Consider the following 21749-nt stretch of genomic DNA (forward strand, 5'->3'; position numbering starts at 1 on the left):
GAAAAAAGTACAATTACTTCATGAAAATGTGTACATCTACAAAGTTTCCTTAAAAATGTGACTAAAGTGAACAGCCTGATATGCCATAAAAACAATAAGTGCAATTTTAACATTATGCCCAGGGATGGGAACTGATAAGAATTTAACGATTCCGATTCCATTATTGATTTTGCTTATCGATCCGATTCTTTATCGATTCTCTAATTGATTTTTATTGGGTTTGGGTGAGGGAATAACAGTGTACAAATGGGTTTGTTTGCATTAACTGTCTTTTATATTTTCATCACTGCACAGAAAATATTACATATGCCGTATGCACAAATAATAACAACATATGACCTGGTTTGGGCGGAGGGGGTCACACCATACAACTGTACAAAGTGAAAGTGAAACTTAAGATGCTTTACTACACTGAACAAAAACATAAATGCCACACTTTTGTTTTTGCTCCCATTTTTCATGAGCTGAACTCAACAATCTAAAACTTTTTGTATGAACACAAAAGGCCTATTTCTCTCAAATATTGTTCATAAATTTGTCTAAATCTGTGTTAGTGAGCACTTCTCCTTTGTCCTTTGCTGAGGTAATCCATCCACCTCAAAGGTGTGGGATATCAAGTTGCTGATTAGACAGCAGGATTATTGCACAGGTGTGCCTTAGGCTGGCCACAATAAAAGGCCACTCTAAAATGTGCAGTTTTACTGTATTGGGTGGTCCAGGGGGGTCAGAAAACCAGTCAGTATTTGGTGTGACCACCATTTTCCTCGCACAGTCTTCTTCATGAATTCTCTGAAACACCTTTGGAGATGGCTTATGGTAGAGAAATGAACATTCAATTCACAGGCAAAAGTTCTGGTGGAGATTCCTGAAGTCAGGATGCCGATTGCATATTCCCTCAAAACTTGTGACATCTGTGGTATTGTGCTGTGTGATAAAACTGCACATTTTAGAGTGGCTTTTTATTGTGGCCAGCCTAAGGCACACCTGTGCAAAAATCCTGCTGTCTAATCAGCATCTTGATATGCCACACCTGTGAGGTGGATGGATTATCTCAGCAAAGGAGAAGTGTTCACTAACACAAATTTAGACAGATTTGTGAACAATATTTGAGAGAAATAAACCTTATGTGCAAACAGAAAAAGTTTTAGATCTTTGAGTTCAGCTCATGAAAAATGGGAGCAAAAACAAAAGTGTGGCATTTATATTTTTGTTCAGTGTAATTCCTCTATGTCTCCTGCTGTTGTGCACCTCATTTTCCTTTTCCCTATCATTGGAAACTTTTATTTGAGGGGGCAGGATGTTTATCCCCACCCGACACCCCCCCTAGAACCAGGCCCGGATGACACCCTGGTGTTCGCTCTGCCACTCGATTCACAAGTGTTGCTGAGTTGGTATCAAACACGTGACATTCCTGCCAATGAATCGCATGCTGTGTGGACAAATGCTTGAGCATATTGGAGGGATTTCCCCCCTTTCAAGAAATGGAAGCTTTGCAAGTGTTACAAGTGTCCCTGGTGTCATCTTTACATGTGAAATGTGGCCATACTTTACGTACGTGTGACATCATCACGCATGCACAATGAAGGCAGAATCAATAAGCAATAAGAATCAATAAAGCAGGCAAATGATTCCAAGGAACTGAGCTGAGCTCAGTTCTCAATTCCCATCCCTAATTATGCCTCAGTTTATCATTTATACAAATGCATGACAATTTACAGAATACAGTGGATCTACAAATACACAAAACACTACGTAACGGACAGAATATTGTTAAAATTGCAGTTATTTGTCTTAAGACATTTCATGTTGTTCATATTTGATCAGGTTATTCAATTTTTTTGTGACAGGATAATGTGTTAATATAAACATTTTCATGTAATTTAATTTAATTTTTTTTTACACTAAAACAAAGAGAAAAATTTGGAGTTGTCATTATTTATAGGTTATTATGATAGTATTTTACTGGTCCATCCTATTTGAGAGCACATTGGTCTGTATGTGGCCCCTGAACCAAAAGGATTTTAAAATCCTTGATTGTTAATATCTTCTATGTAATTTTTGTATTTCACAAATTCATCCTAGGGGATGGATTAGACCCTTTTAGTGGGATGGTTTTGGAATGTGGGCCGTATGTTTGACACCTGTGTCTTAAGGGCTAAATGCCTTTTTTTTGTGTGTGTTTTGCAGCATCTGATTTTTTTTTTTTTTTTTTTTTTAATTGTACTGAATTCAAGAGTCTGTTTTTGTTGAATTGAATCAGTATTTTAATGTATACTCTACTTTCATTACATTTACCTTCAAATAAATAGTGTGTTAGACTGAAGATGGGCACAGGAATATATTGTATTTCTTTCTTTCTTCTTTCAATTTGTTACTAATACACTGTCACCAAATATCTATTTATTAAGCCCATGATACACATAGACACAGTAGTTGCTAAGACACAATGCCCTGTTGTACATAGTTGAATATAATGCCACAATGTAGTGAATACAGATATAATCCCTACTTTTTGTTCGTCTAGAGGAATTATTCTCCTTCAGTTACACAGACATTATGATGAATCAGAGATGTTTGTGTTTCACTTATCACATAACTATTGTTAGCACTGGTATAATATTGTAATTTAGATCATAAAAGACAGTGTTGTCTCCCTTTTATTCTCATAAGTAGTGTATCTGTTGCCAAATGTAGCATGTTGATTTAGTTATTATTAGTATTTTGTTAATTTAGCGTATGCGACACTATCATGCACAAAAAACATGACAAGATTTCATAAGAATTACTTTGTTTGTTGGAGGCTGGAGTTTGCATCTCAATACAGGGACAGCATTAAAGCTCACTGTTCTGTGTCTGAACCCAGAAAAGTGTTTTCACTGATGCAAACAACTGTATGTTTTATACTCACCTGCTGTACTTGAATGATGTTCACTAGATGGAACAATGGAGTTTTACTGGTCACATGAAGTGATTTCGACCCATGCACCTTCAGGAAATAGCCTGGTCCACTTCTGAAAAAAGGTTCAGAGCATGACATTATCTTGATTGTATTGTATCATGAGTTACTGTGTGATTCCCACCACTAGTGTATTATAAAAAACATAATTTTTCACAAGTCGTAATTAAAGTTGTAATTGAAGTCACTTGCATATTGTGTTGTTACTGAAGGACAGAAAGAAAAAAAAAAGTACTATGATTAGAAGTAAGTTTTAGACTGAACATGAAGCAGAATTTCAATTAAATAAGACTGTTTGTGTTCATTTGCTCATATAATAATGGCTTTAATTTTTTTTTCCAGTTTTATTTAAATTTTTTAGTGATATATGATTAACTTTATGGAAATAACTTAACTGAACAAATTACAGCTTTTCTGCTGCAGTGGAAGTGAAAGAAACAGTATTGAGAGATGTAAGTAAGTCCTACATGTGTCCAAACAGGCTGATTGGTCAAACACAAGGATGTTACTGCACCCTCTGAAGTATTATATGGAACACAATGCACTACAGGGAGGAGTATGTTACTTGTAACAAAGAAAGACAGGCCACTTTAATGCTTAAAAGTGTATTTAATGCTTAAAAATGCCTTCATTTTTGTCCAGTTTTATTTACATTTTCCAGTTGTATACTATAGACTAATAGAAGATGAAAAAAAAACTTTATGTTACAAATAACTTGTGTGCATAAAAATAAATACCTCCCTAAAAAGTCATTTTTCAGGGAAGTACTGAATTAACAAATAATGAGAGCTTTTCTGGGAAAGAATAACTCTTGAGAGATGTAAAGTCCTCCATGTGTCCAAACAGGTTGATCGATCAAACATAAGTGTTACTGCACCCTCTGAACTATTATATGAAACACAATGCACTACAGGGAGGAGTATGTAATTAGTAACAAAGAAAGACAAGGCACTTTAATGCTTAAGTGTATTCTGTTCCTTTTCGAAATTGTGCTTTATAGCTTTTTACCACTGTGTAAATGCTACGGATGAACAGAAGAAGACACTGAGCTCTGTTTCTGTGTGTTTTTCCTCATGTTGAGTATTTTCTTTCCTTTTTATTGCAGTTCTCCAGAGATCAGTTCATCCTGGACTGTCCTTCAGAGAAACTCCGCCGAGAGTTGGAGGAGGAGCTGAAGATGAACTGTGAGGAGCCCAGAAGCCACGCATGGTACCACGGAGCGATACCCCGCCAGGTAATACACACCTTCACACACTCCCATAAATCTGCACTGCGAGTCCCTCCCTTTAAAAGCCTGGGTAAAAACTTGTTGAACCAGATCACCTATTATTAGACATACTGCACACTCAGTGTTTACAGGAAGATTATAGCTTAAATAATGGCCTTAGCTGTAGAACCGGGGTTATAACATGAGGTCAGGGTATAAAAAGCCTCTTTTTACTGAGAGTGTGAGTAATTCAGAGAGACAGACAGACTGAGAGAAGGAGATTGTGTGCTCCCTGTGAAAGCCAACTCTGAGATGTAATCACTTTTAATAAGCTGCTTCCTCTGGCTGAACTAAACGGCCATTATATACTATACAAACACTTCCTTAATTAAGGTCTGGAGCTATATAAGTGTGAGAGAGAGAGAGAGATGTGACAACAGAGAGGAGCGAGTGAGATGGAAATCAGATTCTCCGTTCAGACATTTTCATAATGTTGAGAAATATTAACCCTTATGGAAGTGGTTCCTGATCTCCAGTTCTTCTGGTTACATCCACATGTATACACACATATCTATTTAAAGTGCTTCTAAAAACAGGACATGGGGGCTAAAAATTCAAACCAGATGTAGACTAATGTTATGAAGTAACTTTGGAAGGACTGTGGGTCTATTTTAAAACTAAATATTTACTGAGATAAAAGAGAAACTATTTTTCAGATAAAACAAATTTTTGTATTATTTTTTTTTTTATACAAAAAATCCCCATGTAACGGTAAAAAGGACACGAAAATTACACCCTTCTATTTTTCTGAATATCTTTTTATTCTCCCATGGGTACATTTTGGGAATTGAGCTAATTATGCAAGGCAGAGTGTTTCACAAAAATGACCGCTGTTGCAAAATCACTTGCAATTTATTTGTGTTTAAATGGGCAGGTTCCGCTTGTAACACGAGTGGACACAATGGGTTATGTGCGAAACCTGGAATGAGACTGCCAATTCATGAAAAACCCACATGTCTGGATTAGAAAAACCACTAGGATCCTCAAATTTAACACAGTGTCTTTATTTATAGCGGTATATAAGAGCATTTACAGCCATGTTTTCCAGATCAAATGCGCTGACACCTGCGTAGCTTTTCCTGTCCCAGTTTTGGTCCTATTTTTGGCTTCAATATTTAATTAAAAATTCATTAAAGGTGGGGTCTGAGATCTTGGAAAAACGGTTCGAGCTAGCTGCAATTTGAAAATACTCAATTCAAAAGTCCAAACCCCTTTCTTCAGACGTCCCTACGAAGTCACGCCTCCAGAGTAGTGGCACGTGCAATGCTTGTTCCCGAGGGTTCACGAGCACTGCACAGCAACAATTAGCCATGAGGCTCTGCTCCGTCCCCGGCTTTACTCCGATGCCATATATGCTCCGGCCCGGTCCCAGCCACAGCTCCGTCTCCCACACGGGTTGAGGCTCCCTCGCCGGCTCCGGCTCCGGCTCCGGCTGGCGTATCCATGCATACCTCATTCAGTTTCCTCTAGCACCCCCACTCTTCCAGAACAGCCCCAGTTCAGACCTATGTGACTAATGTTACATTTCCTAGTGATTTATGTTCGTGACAAATGTTCGTTTGCCGGTGAACTTTTCATCCTAATATAACTAATAAAGCCAGGTTCTGGCTTCGCTTCCTGTACAAGTGTTTCCAGCCTCTGGGAACGAGCAATTCATGCTCGAAGAGGGGTACGCGCAGAGGGGGGAAGGGGGGAGGGGTGAATGGCAGTTGAGTTTGATAGACATATCACCGTTCAATCATTTCGCGTGGGTGCTCAGAATGATTGGATGGTGTTTTTTCAGTCCTGTCTGTTCCACAGGTGACTAATTTGTTTAAATTTTTGTGTTAGAGTATTTAATTAATTAGTTATAATCAGGGTGTGAAGGGATTTTAAGGAATATAGTAACAAATGCTCCAGAAGAACATCTCAGACCCCACCTTTAATTTTGGGATGGCTCAGAGCAAGAGTATAATTTTTTTTTGCATTTATCTGAGGTCATCATTAGGTACATCCTGGGGAGGAAATATGTCTGAATTTCTATTTTAGTATTGGGTCTAAAAAGCTGGAAAAGTGCCAGGTACTGAAATGTACCCAGTTTTATAGAAGCACCCATTTATGTGTATTTAGAGCTTCACATAGTTTTGTAGTGTTGGTGGTACTTTCTTTCTTGCTACTTTTTATTATACTTGTGTCGTGGAGGCGTAAACGACAAAGAAATTTGTGAAGAATGGATTGGTTGTCAGTCAGGCCTTCCTTTATTGTGCACAAGTGAGAAACTGACAAACGAAGCTTCGCCCTCTGTCAGAAGTCAGTTCTGACCTGTCCTGGAAGTCAGTCTAACTTATAGTGGCCTGTGCTAAGCTTAAATGTGATTGGTTAATATGATGTATGACGCTGTCGCTAAACAGAAGAAAGAAAATAAGATACAAACAGAAAGAATGCAAGACCTTGGAGTTGTCCTGGGAAGTTTTAAGGAGTTGGGTTATGCTGTATCTTGTGGTATCATTAGAGACAAAGTAGCTTAGAAAACATGCAGAATTGAGAAACTGACTGAGAGTAAACATTCCTATCTAGGCCTGTGGTTAGAAAGAGAATGAAAACTGAAGAGCTATCATAGGTGTCTTATAAACTAATAGAAGACTTATGGTCAGTATTAACATTTGCATGGAGAAACTGTAACACACAATAATTCCCCTGGGTTTCTGATTCTGATGGGTTTGACAGCAGGTATCTTCTGAAAACATGACCTCTAGAAGAGAAAAAATGCATATAACTTTCCTATTATATTGTTACTCAACTTAATACAAACCTTACTGTTATTATGTGCTTAAAGTGCAAAAACATTCTTAATCTGCTTCCTTACATTCATGTAATAACCATCATAGATTCACCATAAGACACTCAGTAACCTTTATATTTACTAAAGTGGCTACTCTGTGGTAACTTATTTATGATTAGTGGGTGCTTTAACTTTGCATTTCCATTGCAATGATACAGTTTATGGTGCATTTATTAAATTATGCAACTACAATAAAGAAAACAGTTACCATTTCTAAAACACAAAACTGATTTATGGTGATGGAGGGAAAAAAACACCCCAATAGCATATGTAAGATTACTTAGAAAGTGACTAAATGTAGACAAATGCAAATTATATTGAATTTAGCAAAAAAAAAAAAAAAGGCATCAGGCCCCATTGTAGCATATGGTCATTTTGTTTTGTAAACTGTTAAAAAAAAAGTTATAGGCTCCTAATTTTTGCAAATGGACAATATAGAACGGCTTTAGCCTGATAATGATAGCAGAATGTTCAAAAATAATTGTTATTAATTTCATTATGTCCTTAAGTTTTTCCAAAAAAGTGACATGGCTTAGAAACCAGGAGTTGCAGACCCTTACTTTAACCCATAAAGACCCAAATATCTACCGACGTCCAAAGTCTTCTAGTGATCTAAACTGTTTAATACCTGTTAATCCACTTATCATATTAATGCATGTAAATAATTGGTGTAAAATGTAGTTTGTCATCAGATATGACCCATTTGGACCTTCAGAGGCTCCGTAGTGCCCGTGGAAACACCATCATCTTCTACAACAAACACCAGTAAAACCTATGTATGCTGATAAATGACAGTGGATGTAGGTGCTTGTTTTCTTTTCAGTTAATAATATATTGTTGAAAAACTCACTTTTTTCTTCAGTTTCCTCTGTTTCTGATATAATGACCCCCAGCTAAAACCTTTCTTTTACGTCGACACAGTTTGACTTTTTTCTTTCTGAAGGGGTTCCAGACATTTCCTTTTATATCCCAAAATATTTTCTATTAATTAAATTTATCTACATCGTTACGCTTTGCATCTATAATTTCATCCTAATAATTTGGCTCAAATTAATAATAATCCCAAACCAATGCGTACACGCAAGTTTCCAGGGTTTTCACGTCACACTGTGTTGTAACTAGATGTTATCACATGCTTCAGGATAAACCTTTGGCTACACAAGGTGAATAAAAGTTCTTGAATAAGCTAATTAGTTCAACCTTTCTATGCCATATATTTATACTCTGCAGGATGAGTCAGAGTGTATTCTAAACAGGAAAATTAAATGAAGCACAAAAAAAAGGTTTATCTGATCATTTCTTACCGGACAAATAATAATAATACACTTTACATCTGTCCATGTCTTAGGTAAACAGTGCACTGAGCTCATAAAGAAGGCAAAAGTAGAAGAGGCTACCATTATTAGATTAAATGAAATGTTTGGAGTGTAAACAAACACTGTGTGCCTCTGTGTCTGTACACCCATACTGTACAAATAACCCTTCGTCCTGGTCCAGGTTGCAGAAAACCTGGTGCAGCGGGATGGAGATTTCTTGGTCCGGGATTCGCTGTCCAGTCCAGGAAGTTATGTTCTGACCTGCCAATGGCGAAACGCCGCTCAGCACTTTAAAATCAATAAGAAGGTGAGAATGTGTATTCAGCTTTGTACTAATACTACCAATACATCTAAGAGGAAAGTCCATACAGTTGGAATAAAATATTTTTACCTCTTTTCATGAAATGATTGTGACAATAGTCGCTTTTCCATTGGACATCTGCATAAAACTTTACTGATATTTATTAAATGTCAAAAAACAGAAGTGCATAATGTCTGTTTTTCCATTAAATCACAAATGTGATGATTTGTTTATTTATAATCACAAGATGACACGAGAAGTCATTCCATAAACATGGCGACGAACGCAAATATGGTGTTGATTTACAGATATATTCATTATTATTATATATTACCCCTCTATCCCATACTAAATTAAAAATGATTGGGTTTCCTTGTGTGTCCACACATATTTCTTCTTTTTCGCTTGTTGTAACGTACATCAACATCTATTTTTTAATTCACATGACTCTAGTTGCGAAAAAAGGTCTTTCCATTGCAGTTTTGCAGTGATATACCCTTTGCACTACACCCGAAAAACCACCTCTTTCCAGCGCAAAAACTTTTAATCAACAAATGAGACTTTTGGCGAAATTGTCATTTTTCAATTAGGTAAATTTTTATGCGCAAGTTATAGTTGCGCAATTTGAGGGTCAATGGAAAAGTGACTAATGTGATTTATTCATGATGGATGGAGTGTAACTGGGACTCAGTATGTAAACATCGCACCAGGTCAAAGGTCATCACTGATGTGTAGAAATAGGAATAAAACTGTCCACACTGTTTTTACACCCGAGAGCTGAAGTTGAAATTACTGATGTCACTGCACTGTGCATCCAAATGATATACTGTAGTTTACAAATGGTATGGCTGATCATTATAGAGTGTGAAGACTGACTAAAAGCCCTGATGACATGTTACTGTGTTGACACATTTCACCATTCAATGCCTGTAGCACGTAGTTACCCCACCCCCCCGAGGAGAGGCAAGGGGTACTGTTTATGGTTCGGTTAGTTAGTTTGTTTGTTAACACTTTAGCAGCAAAACTATTGGTTGAATTCATACCAAATTGGGTTTATAGATTGCCAGTAACCCAGAATAGATATCGTTACATTTTGGGAAAAGTAAGTCAAAGTTTACATTTTTTATGAATTGTTAAAATCTTTTTTTTTCCCATTTACTTATAATGGGCAAAATTTCAAATCTCTATGAACACATCAATTTTAACACAGTTTACTTAAAATGTTGCAGAGATTTAGAGATTAATTTTAGACATCACTCAGCAAAATATGTAAATGATAGCTTGTTTTATCAATATTTTTGTTAATTTTTTAAATCTTTATCTTTTCCATTTACTTATAATGGGCGAAATTTCAAATGTCTATAAAAACATCCATTTTGGTTTGGTTTACTTCAAACTTCTATGATTTATCTGTATGTATTTATGAACATATATAATTTTTATATTTAACAAACATTGAATATGGATGAAAGAACTGATCGATGCCAAAATAAGCTACAATATGTGTGAGGGATGGGGTTTGTTGTGCCTGGCACTGCTTGTTTAAGACTGTGTTCACCATGTTAGTGTTTCTAATGGTATCTATCTATATACACTGTTGAACATACAGTTGGAATTATTATTTTTCCCTCTTCTCATGAAATGATTCTAACAATGTGATTTATTTGTGATAGACAGAGTGTAACTGGGACTCAGTATGTAAACATTGGACCAGGTCAAAGGTTATCACTGATGTGTAGAAACTGGAATAAAAAGAGGAATCTGTTTGAAAACAAAATTATTCCAACAGTGTATTCTCCTATAGGAATATATTTTATTTAAAATGCATTATTGATTTATTACTGCGGGCCATTTGTTTTCATAGTACTCGGTACTGTTGGAAAATGATAATAATAATGATAATAATAATAATAATAACACTGACGTCTGCTTGTCCTCTGTAGGTCGTGATGTTGAATGAAGCTTACTCCAGAGTCGAATACCGTCTGGAAAGAGAAGGTTTCGACAGTGTCCCTGCACTTATACGATACTACGTCGGCAACAGAAAATCTGTCTCACAGGTAGGTTTAGGACAGTGGTTCTCAACAAGGGGGGGGCACGGCCTATTAGGGGGGCTTTAAGGGGTGGGATTAAATAAATTATACCTCCTCCCACTCCTTTTTGAATGTGCAAATGAAGTCATGTATATATGTATGTATAAGTTTTTGGATTTTTTTTTTTTCCATGACTTCTTACTACCTGTTTTATTCCTAAGGAATAAGTAAGATTACTCTGTCTTGTTGCATATTCGAAATAAACTAAACTTGAAAAAAAAACAAAAACACTCGAATGAGAAGATAACAAGAGAAACAACTGTCTAACTAAACAAACAGTCAATCTTTAACGTTGCATTTGTATAAAATAACTGCCTAACCCAATAATAATAGAATAGAATAGAATAGAATAGAATAGAATAGAATAGAATAGAACAGACTTTATTGTCATTGTGTGAATAGAGTGAATATAAAATTACAAAAACTAAAATAAGATAAGAAAATATCATAAAAAAATTGCAATTTAACAAAGTAACATAATAGAGCATCATAGAATAAAAAGATAAAACTGGATAAAATATGAATAGATTATAATAACAAATAGCAGTAGCAGTAGCATGGTCGTACCTCAGTATTTTTTTCCTGATGTGTATATGAGTAAAAATAGCGAACTGCTTAGAATGACTTAACTCTAGTGGAACAAAGACTTTAACACCAAAATCACACCACTTTCCCTGCTGTGTTCATATGTATGTGGACACTGATGTTGCTATAGCCCCTTTTTCCACTGCAGGATCAATACCAAGAACTTTAACTTTAACCAGAATTTTAAAAAACCATAAACATATTCAAACACAAACTGTTCTAATGGAAAAAAGTATCCCATATTTTGACTCTTCCTCTATACATATGTGTGTGTTACAGGTAATTGGAGCCATTATTTTTCAGCCAATTAACAGAGCGCTGCCGTTACGCTGCTTAGAAGAGAAGTACGGCCTGTCCGGTAACCACAGAGAGGCGGGGCTTACGGCTCAAGAGAGGCGGAGCCAGAAACGCCTGAGCCTCAACATCACCAACGGACACTCGCACGACAACAAACACAATGCGCATGACGGCTCACACTGCCAAGACAACGGCGTGGCCCGAAGCAACCAGCTCAGGTCTGCGCACGTTTGGACACGATCGCACTGAATATGTGTCATTATTGTTGCTTCGAGCACAAGATGCCAGTTATAGAAAGTGGGTTAAAGGTCACACACCAAATAAAAGACTATCTACTGTACTTAAATATAGACCTGCACCTTTGTTCAGTCATTCTGCCTTTGTTGGAGGCACTGTCTGAAAGACTTAAATCAAGCCTGTAAATCCCCTCCTGCTTTTAAGCTTTTAACTCATAACCTCAGGCTGTTTTCATTCATCATCCTGGCTGAAGGCTGTATATACAACATGTCCCACATATATCGTACATCCTCTATAAATACAGACACGGTGTATGACTTTTGTTAAAAGTGTGTAGGTGCATGCCGTATAGAAGCGCATGAGATATAATTTATTGGGGTCAAAAGGGAAAGACAAACATTTATAGGGTTGTGGTCGGAAGCTGAATGTCATGACAGTGTTGGTTTTTTGATATTTTTGGGCTGTTCTTTTTCTGGGGTAGAACAGTCGGATAACATGGGTAGGTGGACAAGGTTCCCAAAGGTTTCTACAAGTTAAAATGATCATATTTATCTCTTAAAGATGGGGTGCGAGATGTTTTCCTGGAATATTTTTTACCATATTGCTTAAAATCCCCTTCACACCCCAAATACAACCAGTTAATTAAATGCTCTAACTCACAGGTGTCAAACATGTGGCCCGGGGGCCAAATCCGGCCCGCCAAAAGGTCCAATCCAGGCCATGGGATGAATTTGTGAAATGCAAAAATTACACTAAGATATTAACAATCATTTTAGTTCAGGTTCCACATTCAGACCAATTCAATCTCATAACAGCCTATAAATACTCACAACTCCAATTTTTCTCTTTGTAAATGTGAACGTTTACCATGTATTTTGACTAAAACAAAGTATAATTTCGCAAAAACTCCGACTAACCTGAACAAATATGAACAACCTGAAACGTCTTCAGAGAAATGCAATTTTAATAATATTTAGGATGTAACGATTACCAGTATAACAATAAACTGCGGTAAAATTGCCAATGGTTACTATTACCGTTTAAATTCTAAATATCATGATAACCGTGTTTGATTACCGCACTTTTCTGGAGAAAACGCCTATGTAAAGATATGTTTTTATGTCGAATATTTGAGTATAGTTTTAATTTATTACAATCTCGATTTTCTATACCTAATATTTGGAACCAATATTCACTGTTAAAGTCTTTGAAAAGGTTCGTTAAGCATCTTTGTTATTTATGCAATAAATTATATACATTTTTCAAATTGGATTTATTTTGTTTTTTTTGTGTTTTCTGTCCTTTTATGTTTTTATAGTAGGTTAAAGTGAAAAAATAATAGGCAGATGATATAGATGAAGTTGTGCTGAAAAAAAAGATACCAAACATGGGTATAGTAAACATTTGTTTATATAGTATATAAAGGCAAAATCAAAAGTACTGAAAAATGACCAAAAAAGGCTCAGACCACTAAGGGTTAATATTTGAACATTTCTGCCAACAGAAAGTACATTGTGCCTATTATTTTATTTGGTTTTTTTTTTTGTTTGTTTGTTTTTTTTTTTTCAAAATACAACAACATACATACAACAATACAAATTTTGAGCACAATTTCAATAATAACCCAATAATAATGATAACTAGAAGCACTCAGAGAGCGCAGACCTCCGCCAAGGCGGATCAGTGCCCCCACCCCCCCCCCCCCCCACCCCCGATCACCACCAAAATTTAATCATTTCTTCCTTATCCCATTTCCAACAAACCCTGAAAATTTCATCCAAATCTGTCCATAACTTTTTGAGTTATGTTGCACACTAACGGACAGACAAACAAACAGACAAACAAACAAACCCTGGCAAAAACATAACCTCCTTGGCGGAGGTAACTATGATAATTTTGGCCACAATAACCGTGATATAAAATTTTCACATTGTTACATCCCTAATAACATTCCACCTGTTACTAAATATTTTGTGTATCTGTAGATCCGCTGTGATCTATAAGTTATAATGTAGATGTGGAAATGATCAACTAAAGCATAATAGTGTTAAAATTACTTTTTTATTTTTCAGTTTGTTCATGTTGTTCACATTGTTTGAAAGGATAGTTTGTAGATCTAAACATTTTCATAATGTAATTTTACTTTTTTCCACTGTAAAACATAGAGAAAAGTTTGGAGTTGACATTATTTATATATTATAATGTTTTTATTTTACTGGTCCGGCCCACTTCAGATCAAATTTAGCTCAATGTGGCCCCTGAACTAAAATGAGTTTGACACCCCTGCTCTAACACAAAATTTAAAAAAATTTAGTCACTTGTGGAATGGACAGGACTGAAAAAACACCATCCAATTCCTTCGGGGGGATGTCTGAAGAAACGGGTTTGGGCTTTTGAATTGAGTATTTTCAAAATGTAGCTTGCTCGAACCGTTTTTCTAAGATCTCACACCCCACCTTTAAAGGTCCCGTATTATGCTATTTTCCAGTCACGTCATATAGGTCTCAGAAGCCCAAAAACATAGTATTTAAGTTTGTTCGCCCCAAAATCATCCTTTTTTCGGAGTTTCAGCGGTCGAAAAAGTCACTCTCACCAGCCCTCCTAAGAACAGGCTGTTTCTGGGCCTGCTTCCGGGTATGCAAATGAACGCATCTGTCCACGCCCACTCCCCCTCCCCTCTCTGGGAGAGAACGCGGCTTACGCTAGCGGTACTACGCGCTAATGTTGACTGTGAAGCCATGGCTCTCTCGTCGACAATACACATCTCAGACAGAACGTCTTTCCAAACACTGGCTTTCTTTGCCTTGAGGCGTGATTGAGCCCCGACGGAAAACGGCGGTGTTGTGTCGGGTTCGTGGACCTGACACGGAAAGACGCCTGCCGCCACTAATGCAGGCAGCTACTAACAAGCTTGATGCTAACTATACTGATGCCAACCACAAAAGGCCCGTGTTCAAAGTAGTTATGTTGAATGTCTCTTGATATTATCAGCTCTTGCATGTTAACGGGGACGCAAACGTTAGCAGCAGTAACCGAGCTATGTTAGCTGCCATGCTAACGTTAGACGTACACATCAACAACCACCAGCTTATCTGTAATGTAGGGTTATGCAGTAAAGATACAAAAAAATGAGAAGAACTTACATCTCCCACACTTGTACTTGGGTCACGAAGTGTTGGTACTGCGTCCTTCTTGATTCGGAGTCTTTGTGCTAAGCCGGAGCTGTATGGGCCCATGTTCGAAAAACACTCGTTCGTGAAATGCCGGGCACACACATACAAGCGTTTGGGAATGTTGTTTGGTCCATGACCATCACAGATATAATCCAGCCACTTTTTACGGAGAGGCTCGGAAGTGGGGAGCAAAAGTAAACTTTCTTGTTGGTGTGTGCAGCCAACAACACCACAACTTGCGTGTCTCGCCTTCGCCATGTTTGTTGTCCAAGAGGTACTTTGCCAGGGTGGGGGCACAGTCAGGGGGAGGAGTTAAATCCGCTTATGTTGTCATAAGCGGACCCAACTCAAACTCGGCCGTTTGAGCAGGCATTTTCACAAAATGTGGTGTAGCAAGGCAGGGAGGAAACAGACAGTTTTCAAATTCGAACCTCATAATGAGGCTACTGCAACACACACTACTATAAGAAAACTTTCACAAAGTGAGATTTGCATAATACGGGACCTTTAAATTTAAGACTTTTTAAGACAGGGGTGTCAAACTCATTCAGCTGCAATTCATCTCAACTGGTGTGCCGGGCCAGTAAAGTAATAGCAACAGAACTTATAAATAATGGCAACTTTTTGTCTTTGTTTTAGTGCAATAAAAAACATTAAATTACTTATTGTGTTATTATAATTATATAGTAGCAAGCATAATATTGTTAAAAAATGTGGCATTTGGAACTAAAATAAGAACAGTTTCTGATTCAATTTCTCATTTGCCCAGGTCATTGTTCTTCTTGGTTGTTCTTCGAGGTTCAGCTGGGCTAGTTTTGGTTCAAAAAAGCAAAACTAGTCCAGTTGAACCTAGATCGGTGGTTCCAAATCTTTTTTGGCTTGTGACCCCATTTTAACATCACAAATTTCTGGCGACCCCAGACATTCAAAACGGAGACATTTTTTTTTCTAAAACTGATTTGTTTTTGATCATGTAATAGTTTGCTATACTATGATGCAAATAAATGTTAACTTTAGACAGCATTTAGTCTATATAATGTATATTATTATGGACAGAGGCAGAAAAGCCAGGTGTAGATTACTGCACAAAGTGAGAATTTTATTTTCCTTGGTCAGGATATGTACAGTCAGTCCAGCTTGGATTTACAAGGCTGACAATTAATACTGAACAAACAGTAACTCAAATTATGAATTATGAAAGAACTGCAGCATCTGAAACCGACCACAATGAACATTTGACAGATAAACAGTACCACAGTGCTTCAGTTTCAGCTTCAGAGTTTATTTATTTTTATCAATTACTAGAAATATCAAGTGACCCCATTTGAATTCCAGGCGACCCCACGTAGGGTCCCGACCCCAAGGTTGAAAAACACTGACCTAGACCCTAGAAAAATAGAGTTGTCACTATTTATAGGTTATTATGCTATTATTTTACTTTAGATCATATTAGCATTCAAATTACAGTAACTCCTGAACCGTTTGTGCTATCCACAAAATTCAAACAGCATCGGAAAGTTGAGATTCTGAGCTTTACGGCACTATATAACACTTTACAGCAACAGTGTGGGACTCTGTTACGAGTAGAAAGGAACTGTTTCAGAGACTTCCACACAGGCTAAAAAAAATGCCTGGAAATAAAAAAAAATAGGAAGCCATAATATGGATACTGAATGTTCAAGACCATAAAGCATGTTTGAGCAGATGAAAAATAGTTGAAAGTTTATTTTTGCAATCTCAGAAAGTTTCGTTATGGACATTTACAGTTTTTCTGATAATAAATATGCTAAAAACTTCAAGTCCGTTTTTTTCTTTTTTTACTAAAACACTGTTTTAAGCATTGATTATTCATGATAATGATAATTAATACCCAGATATTAAAAGTTAAATTCTTCCTGAAAACAAAGGTGCAAAAGAATTGGCAAAAAAGATAATCTGACACTTTTATTGCAAAGAAAACATGAAGACACATAGGCAGCCTGTCTTAAAAGGGTTAATCACATGCCTCCAGAACAGCTTCAGTTCTCATTTTCATTGATCGTATGAGTGTGTGAACATCATTCTTCCAAAGGATATTCCCTTATTTAGTGTTTTTGAAGATGTGCTGAAGAAAATTCACTGTGATTTTGGGTATTTCCTTTGGGTATTTCTTGATGTATAAATAAAGCATGAAAATATAGAACCTGCTTAGAATGCTCATGAAATATGTAGCTTTTTGAGCAGAAAATAAAGGTTTTAACAGTTCATCAGGAGCTTCTGACTTCATACAAAATGCAGTTAGTGGTTTTTATTACTGTTGAAATTAGACATGGTGGTGCTGGAAAATTCCACTCAGGTTTTTCCTTTTATTTGTCACTTTCCTGTACATCTTTAATAATAATTTTTGTTAATGTGGTGCATAACTTACAATATGTATGTTTTTTTTTTTTTTTTTTATCCGAACAGGGTAAAAAATGCACATACTACTCACATAGTATTTTGGAAGCTAAAAACAAGCTTTTACCACAATTCTGGGAAACTTCATGTATATTTTTCCTGGCAGTGATTTGGATTAAAACACAATCACATTCATATTTATTAAAAGGTTGAAATCGGTAATATGAGGTAATTCCAAAAACCTGTTAGCCTGCTTTATCTGTGGTACTAGTGTGATGTTTGGGGGTCATAGTTCAGCAAAAAAAACACAGTTCAAAGAAATAAGTTAAAGCCAATTATTGCTATGACATTCATGTTGATGAACAGTGTATCTAAACTTTTCATTGCCATTGTTTGTAGAGAAGAGATGGAGTGGGATAAAAAAAAAATAATAATAATATCGCAAAAATTAAAAGGATGAAAAAATAACCTTAATTTCCTGCATAAGTGGAGTGTCTGTTGGTTTGTTTTTTCTCAGTTTAATGCGTTCTTCTGTACCTTGATTTTAAATGATTTCGGTTTTAGTTTTTAGCGCACTGCCAATATGTATATTTATTACGACTGAGCTATTTTTTTATGTTTTTTTGTGCAGATTTGCCTGTCGGTCTGTATTGTTGTGCCTTTGTTGTATAGTTTGTGTGTGGTCCTGCTTGCAAGCAAATTGCCCGTTTAGGACAAAGAATAAAACTGATTTTGATTCTTCATGCGTCATCTCAGGTTAAAGGATCGCTGTGGCAGCCAACCAGCGAGTCTGAATCAGGTCCAGGAGAGGCGACGCCCACTCAAGGCTCACCAATCAGAAAGCTTCTTACCTCTCGGTGAGTAAATTTAAGACTGGTAATATGCTGTATATCGACACTGTCGGGTGGAAACCTCGCAAGTCCATTTTTGGTCTTTTTCTTTTTTTGGGTCATAAAACGATTCTATTGGTCAGTCTTCATGTTGGCCTGAAGGTTTTAGAAATATTTAACCAATGAAAACAGCTTGTGACTACATCTCTTTAATCCATATACAGTTGCAGAAAAAAATTATTAGACCACCCCTTGTTTTCTTCAATTTCTTGTTCATTTTAATGCCAGGTACAACTAAAGGTACATTTGTTTGGACAAATATAATGATAACAACAAAAATAGCTCATAAGAATTTAATTTCAGAGCTGATATCTAGACATTTTCCATGTTTTCTTGATAATAACCAAAATCACTTCAGTTCTTACATCAATATCTATGGCATTGTACTGACAAAAACAGCGCTTTTAGGCATTCCATGTTTTCTTTTCTGTCTGTTTTAGTCACATGATACACACAGGAGATAGTACTTGGTTGCATAATGATTATTTTTGATGACTTTTGATGGTCTAATAATTTTTTCCGCGACTATACATCATTTTTCCAGTTTTGTGAAAAGTAACCATGTTGGACATAAGAGGTTTCCACTCGACAGTGATGATATGTAGTTTTTTGTTTTTTTTTTATTCTAAATTATCAGCAGCATATTCTTGAGTGTTTTTATATTTTTTGTCTAGCTGAAATTACCTGTAAGCAAAATTTTATTACGTTCAAATAATGACAATAAACATTCTTGAATCTTGAATTTCTACACATGCAGTACACTGACACCTTTGGCATAATGTCAGAACTTGTTTTTCTAAACCCTCTAGTGATAATTTCAGGTAATATACATGGAGATCCTCTAAAACGTAGCGTGATTTAAAGGAAGTGGTCATCTTTTTTCTTTTTTTTTTTTTTAATTAGCAGTTGTGTGCATATGTATATTCTGCCACTGCTTTTTCAGTTATACAATTAAAGTTTATTTTTACATTGAGTTATAAATGAATTTGAAGTGCTTACCCACTTAAACCCATAAAGACCCATACATCGACCAGCGATTAAAAGCCATCTACTGATCTAAAATGTTTAATGCCTGTTGGTCCACTAATTCTATCAATACATGTAAATAATTGGTGTAAAGTGCAGTTTGTCATCTTTTCATGGTCATCAGATATGACCCATTTGGACGTTCAGAGGCTCCATAGTGAACAGTTTTCAGTTTTCCTTGTTCTGATATAATAACCTTTGAATTTACTCTGCATTTTCATGAAGATCTAAATTAAATATAGGAAATTAAATATAGGAAAATGCATGATTTACAATGAAAAATGTGAAATACAGAGAATAATATTATAATAAATGGTGATAAATCACTCGAGAAAGGATAAATAGAGAGAAAATTAATTTGGGAACTGCCACAAAAGTAGCACTGGGTCTTTGTGTTAAGATGTAAAATGAAAAGGCGTATCTTTAAAAGTTTTTTTTTTCTCTTCGTCAGGATCGAAGCCACAGCTGCCACAGTCTCCTGACTCCCTCCTGCCCAGTCCTAACCCCAAGTCTCCAGTGTTTCGGACAGGAAGTGAGCCGGCATTGAGCCCGTCTGTCCCACGGAGATCAGCAGAGTATCTAACAGGTAAACACAGAGGTGTACTAACAACAGATAGGCTGAAATACAACTGAAATAGGATAGAATATATTAGGAATTTCTCAAACAGTGCATCTCAGTGTTTGAGGATGTGCCGCAATAAAGGTAAGATAAGGTAAGATAAGATAAGATAAGATAAGATAAGATAAGGTAAAATTAGAAAAGATGAGATAAGATATGGTAAAATAAGATAATAATAATAATAATAATAATAATAATAATAATAATAATAATAATAATAATAATGATAATAATACAGTCTACTCTCGTTATACCGCCAACTTCCGTTCACGGCCAAATTGGCAGTATAGCGAAAATGGCGTTACAATGGGTTGCGTCCATAATGTGCATGTCTTTACTATATGATGTCTATGCTGCCTCCGTTAACCCGTTCTAATTGCGTTTCTAAATAAATCTTGATTCTGTTATGTTGTAAGGGATCATTTAAAGTGGGGAAACATTTTAAGCATTATTATACCGTGTCGGGAAATGACACCCCATCATCTTGAGGCTTTGGTTTAATCCCACGTCCTCTTCCCGACATCCTGACCTACTGAGTGTTCTGCGATAAATGAACGGTGGCCGTTCCGTAGACCTACTTGTAGCTTGTCGCGATTAGCGTCTGGCGCGTTTGTTTCAGTGCATTGTTAAAATTTATGTGTACTCGATGGCAATCACACTGGCGGTATAACGGTCGGGAAATCAATGGTGTAAGTGTTGTTTGTGCATGGAACTGGGCTGGCGGATGGCGACAGGCGGAAATGGCGGTATAACGGCGGGCAGTTTAACGAGAGTAGACTGTAATAATAATGGATTGGATTTTATATAGCGTTTTTCTAGACACCCAAAGCACTTTACATTATTAACCCATTATTCATTCATTCTCACATTCACACTCTGGTGGTGGTAAACTACATTTGTAGCCACAGCTGCCCTGGGACAGGCTGACAGAAAGGTAGGATAAGGTAAAGGATAAGGTAAAATAAGATAATATAAAATAAGATAAGGTAAAATTAGATAAGATAAAATTTAAAAAAAAATAAAATTCTTTTTTATATTATTATTTTTGTCTGTCATCTTGTTTAAGCTTTGGTGGCATTTTAAAAACACTTCTATTGTATATTATTTGAGATGAGTTCATTTGAGTACTTAACTATTTTTTGTCGATGAAAGTTTCATTTATTCATTCATGGCCATTTAATTTATTTTTCTTAGCAATGAAAGAGGGCACTTTTCAGTTTATAATTTGCACAAATTTGCTTATAAAGATTTGTTATTTGAAATTTTTAATATATTACAGTCAGAGGTGGGTAGTAACGCATTACATTTACTCCATTACATTTACTTAAGTAACTTTTTACATAAATTGTACTTTTAAGAGTACTTTTAATATGACATACTTTTTACTTTTTCTCGAGTATATTTATGAAGAAGAAACGCTACTTCTACTCCATTACAATGGTGCACATGTTACTTTTATTTTTGGTCATTTGTTAATGGACGAACCATTTGTTTTGTTTTGTTAGAAAGATTACTGCCAAAAACTCACATGAGTTAAAGAAAGGGAAAGATATGTTAAGATAAAGATATCTAGGCTAACTCGTAAAAGTAAATAGAAAAACATGCGCAGTATTTGCCTCCATAAGAACAGACTAGAAATATTAAAGTGATGGAACCAACAATGATTATTGTGAGGTATATTTGTAACTACCTCTAATGTTCCCATATATATATTCTATATATTTTAACATTTCATTTATTAATTGTTGAATTTAAAAGAACAATAAATATGATGTTACTCAGGAAGTGCTCA

General features: G+C 36.0%; 1 protein-coding gene across 3 annotated transcripts in view; it reads left to right on the top strand.

Moving 5' to 3' along the window:
- The window catches only part of bcar3 (BCAR3 adaptor protein, NSP family member), a 193829-nt gene that overhangs the window by 155681 nt on the left and 16399 nt on the right, over window positions 1–21749 (top strand). For all 3 annotated transcript variants that reach the window (XM_030132041.1, XM_030132042.1, XM_030132043.1), the window contains 6 exons: window positions 4062–4190; window positions 8542–8667; window positions 10605–10721; window positions 11619–11854; window positions 18179–18279; window positions 19790–19924. In XM_030132041.1, the coding sequence (XP_029987901.1) occupies window positions 4062–4190; window positions 8542–8667; window positions 10605–10721; window positions 11619–11854; window positions 18179–18279; window positions 19790–19924 (844 nt within the window). The remainder of the gene's footprint in view (window positions 1–4061; window positions 4191–8541; window positions 8668–10604; window positions 10722–11618; window positions 11855–18178; window positions 18280–19789; window positions 19925–21749) is intronic.

Source organism: Sphaeramia orbicularis, chromosome 4 (genome assembly GCF_902148855.1).
Source record: "Sphaeramia orbicularis chromosome 4, fSphaOr1.1, whole genome shotgun sequence".
Lineage (NCBI taxonomy): Eukaryota > Metazoa > Chordata > Actinopteri > Kurtiformes > Apogonidae > Sphaeramia > Sphaeramia orbicularis.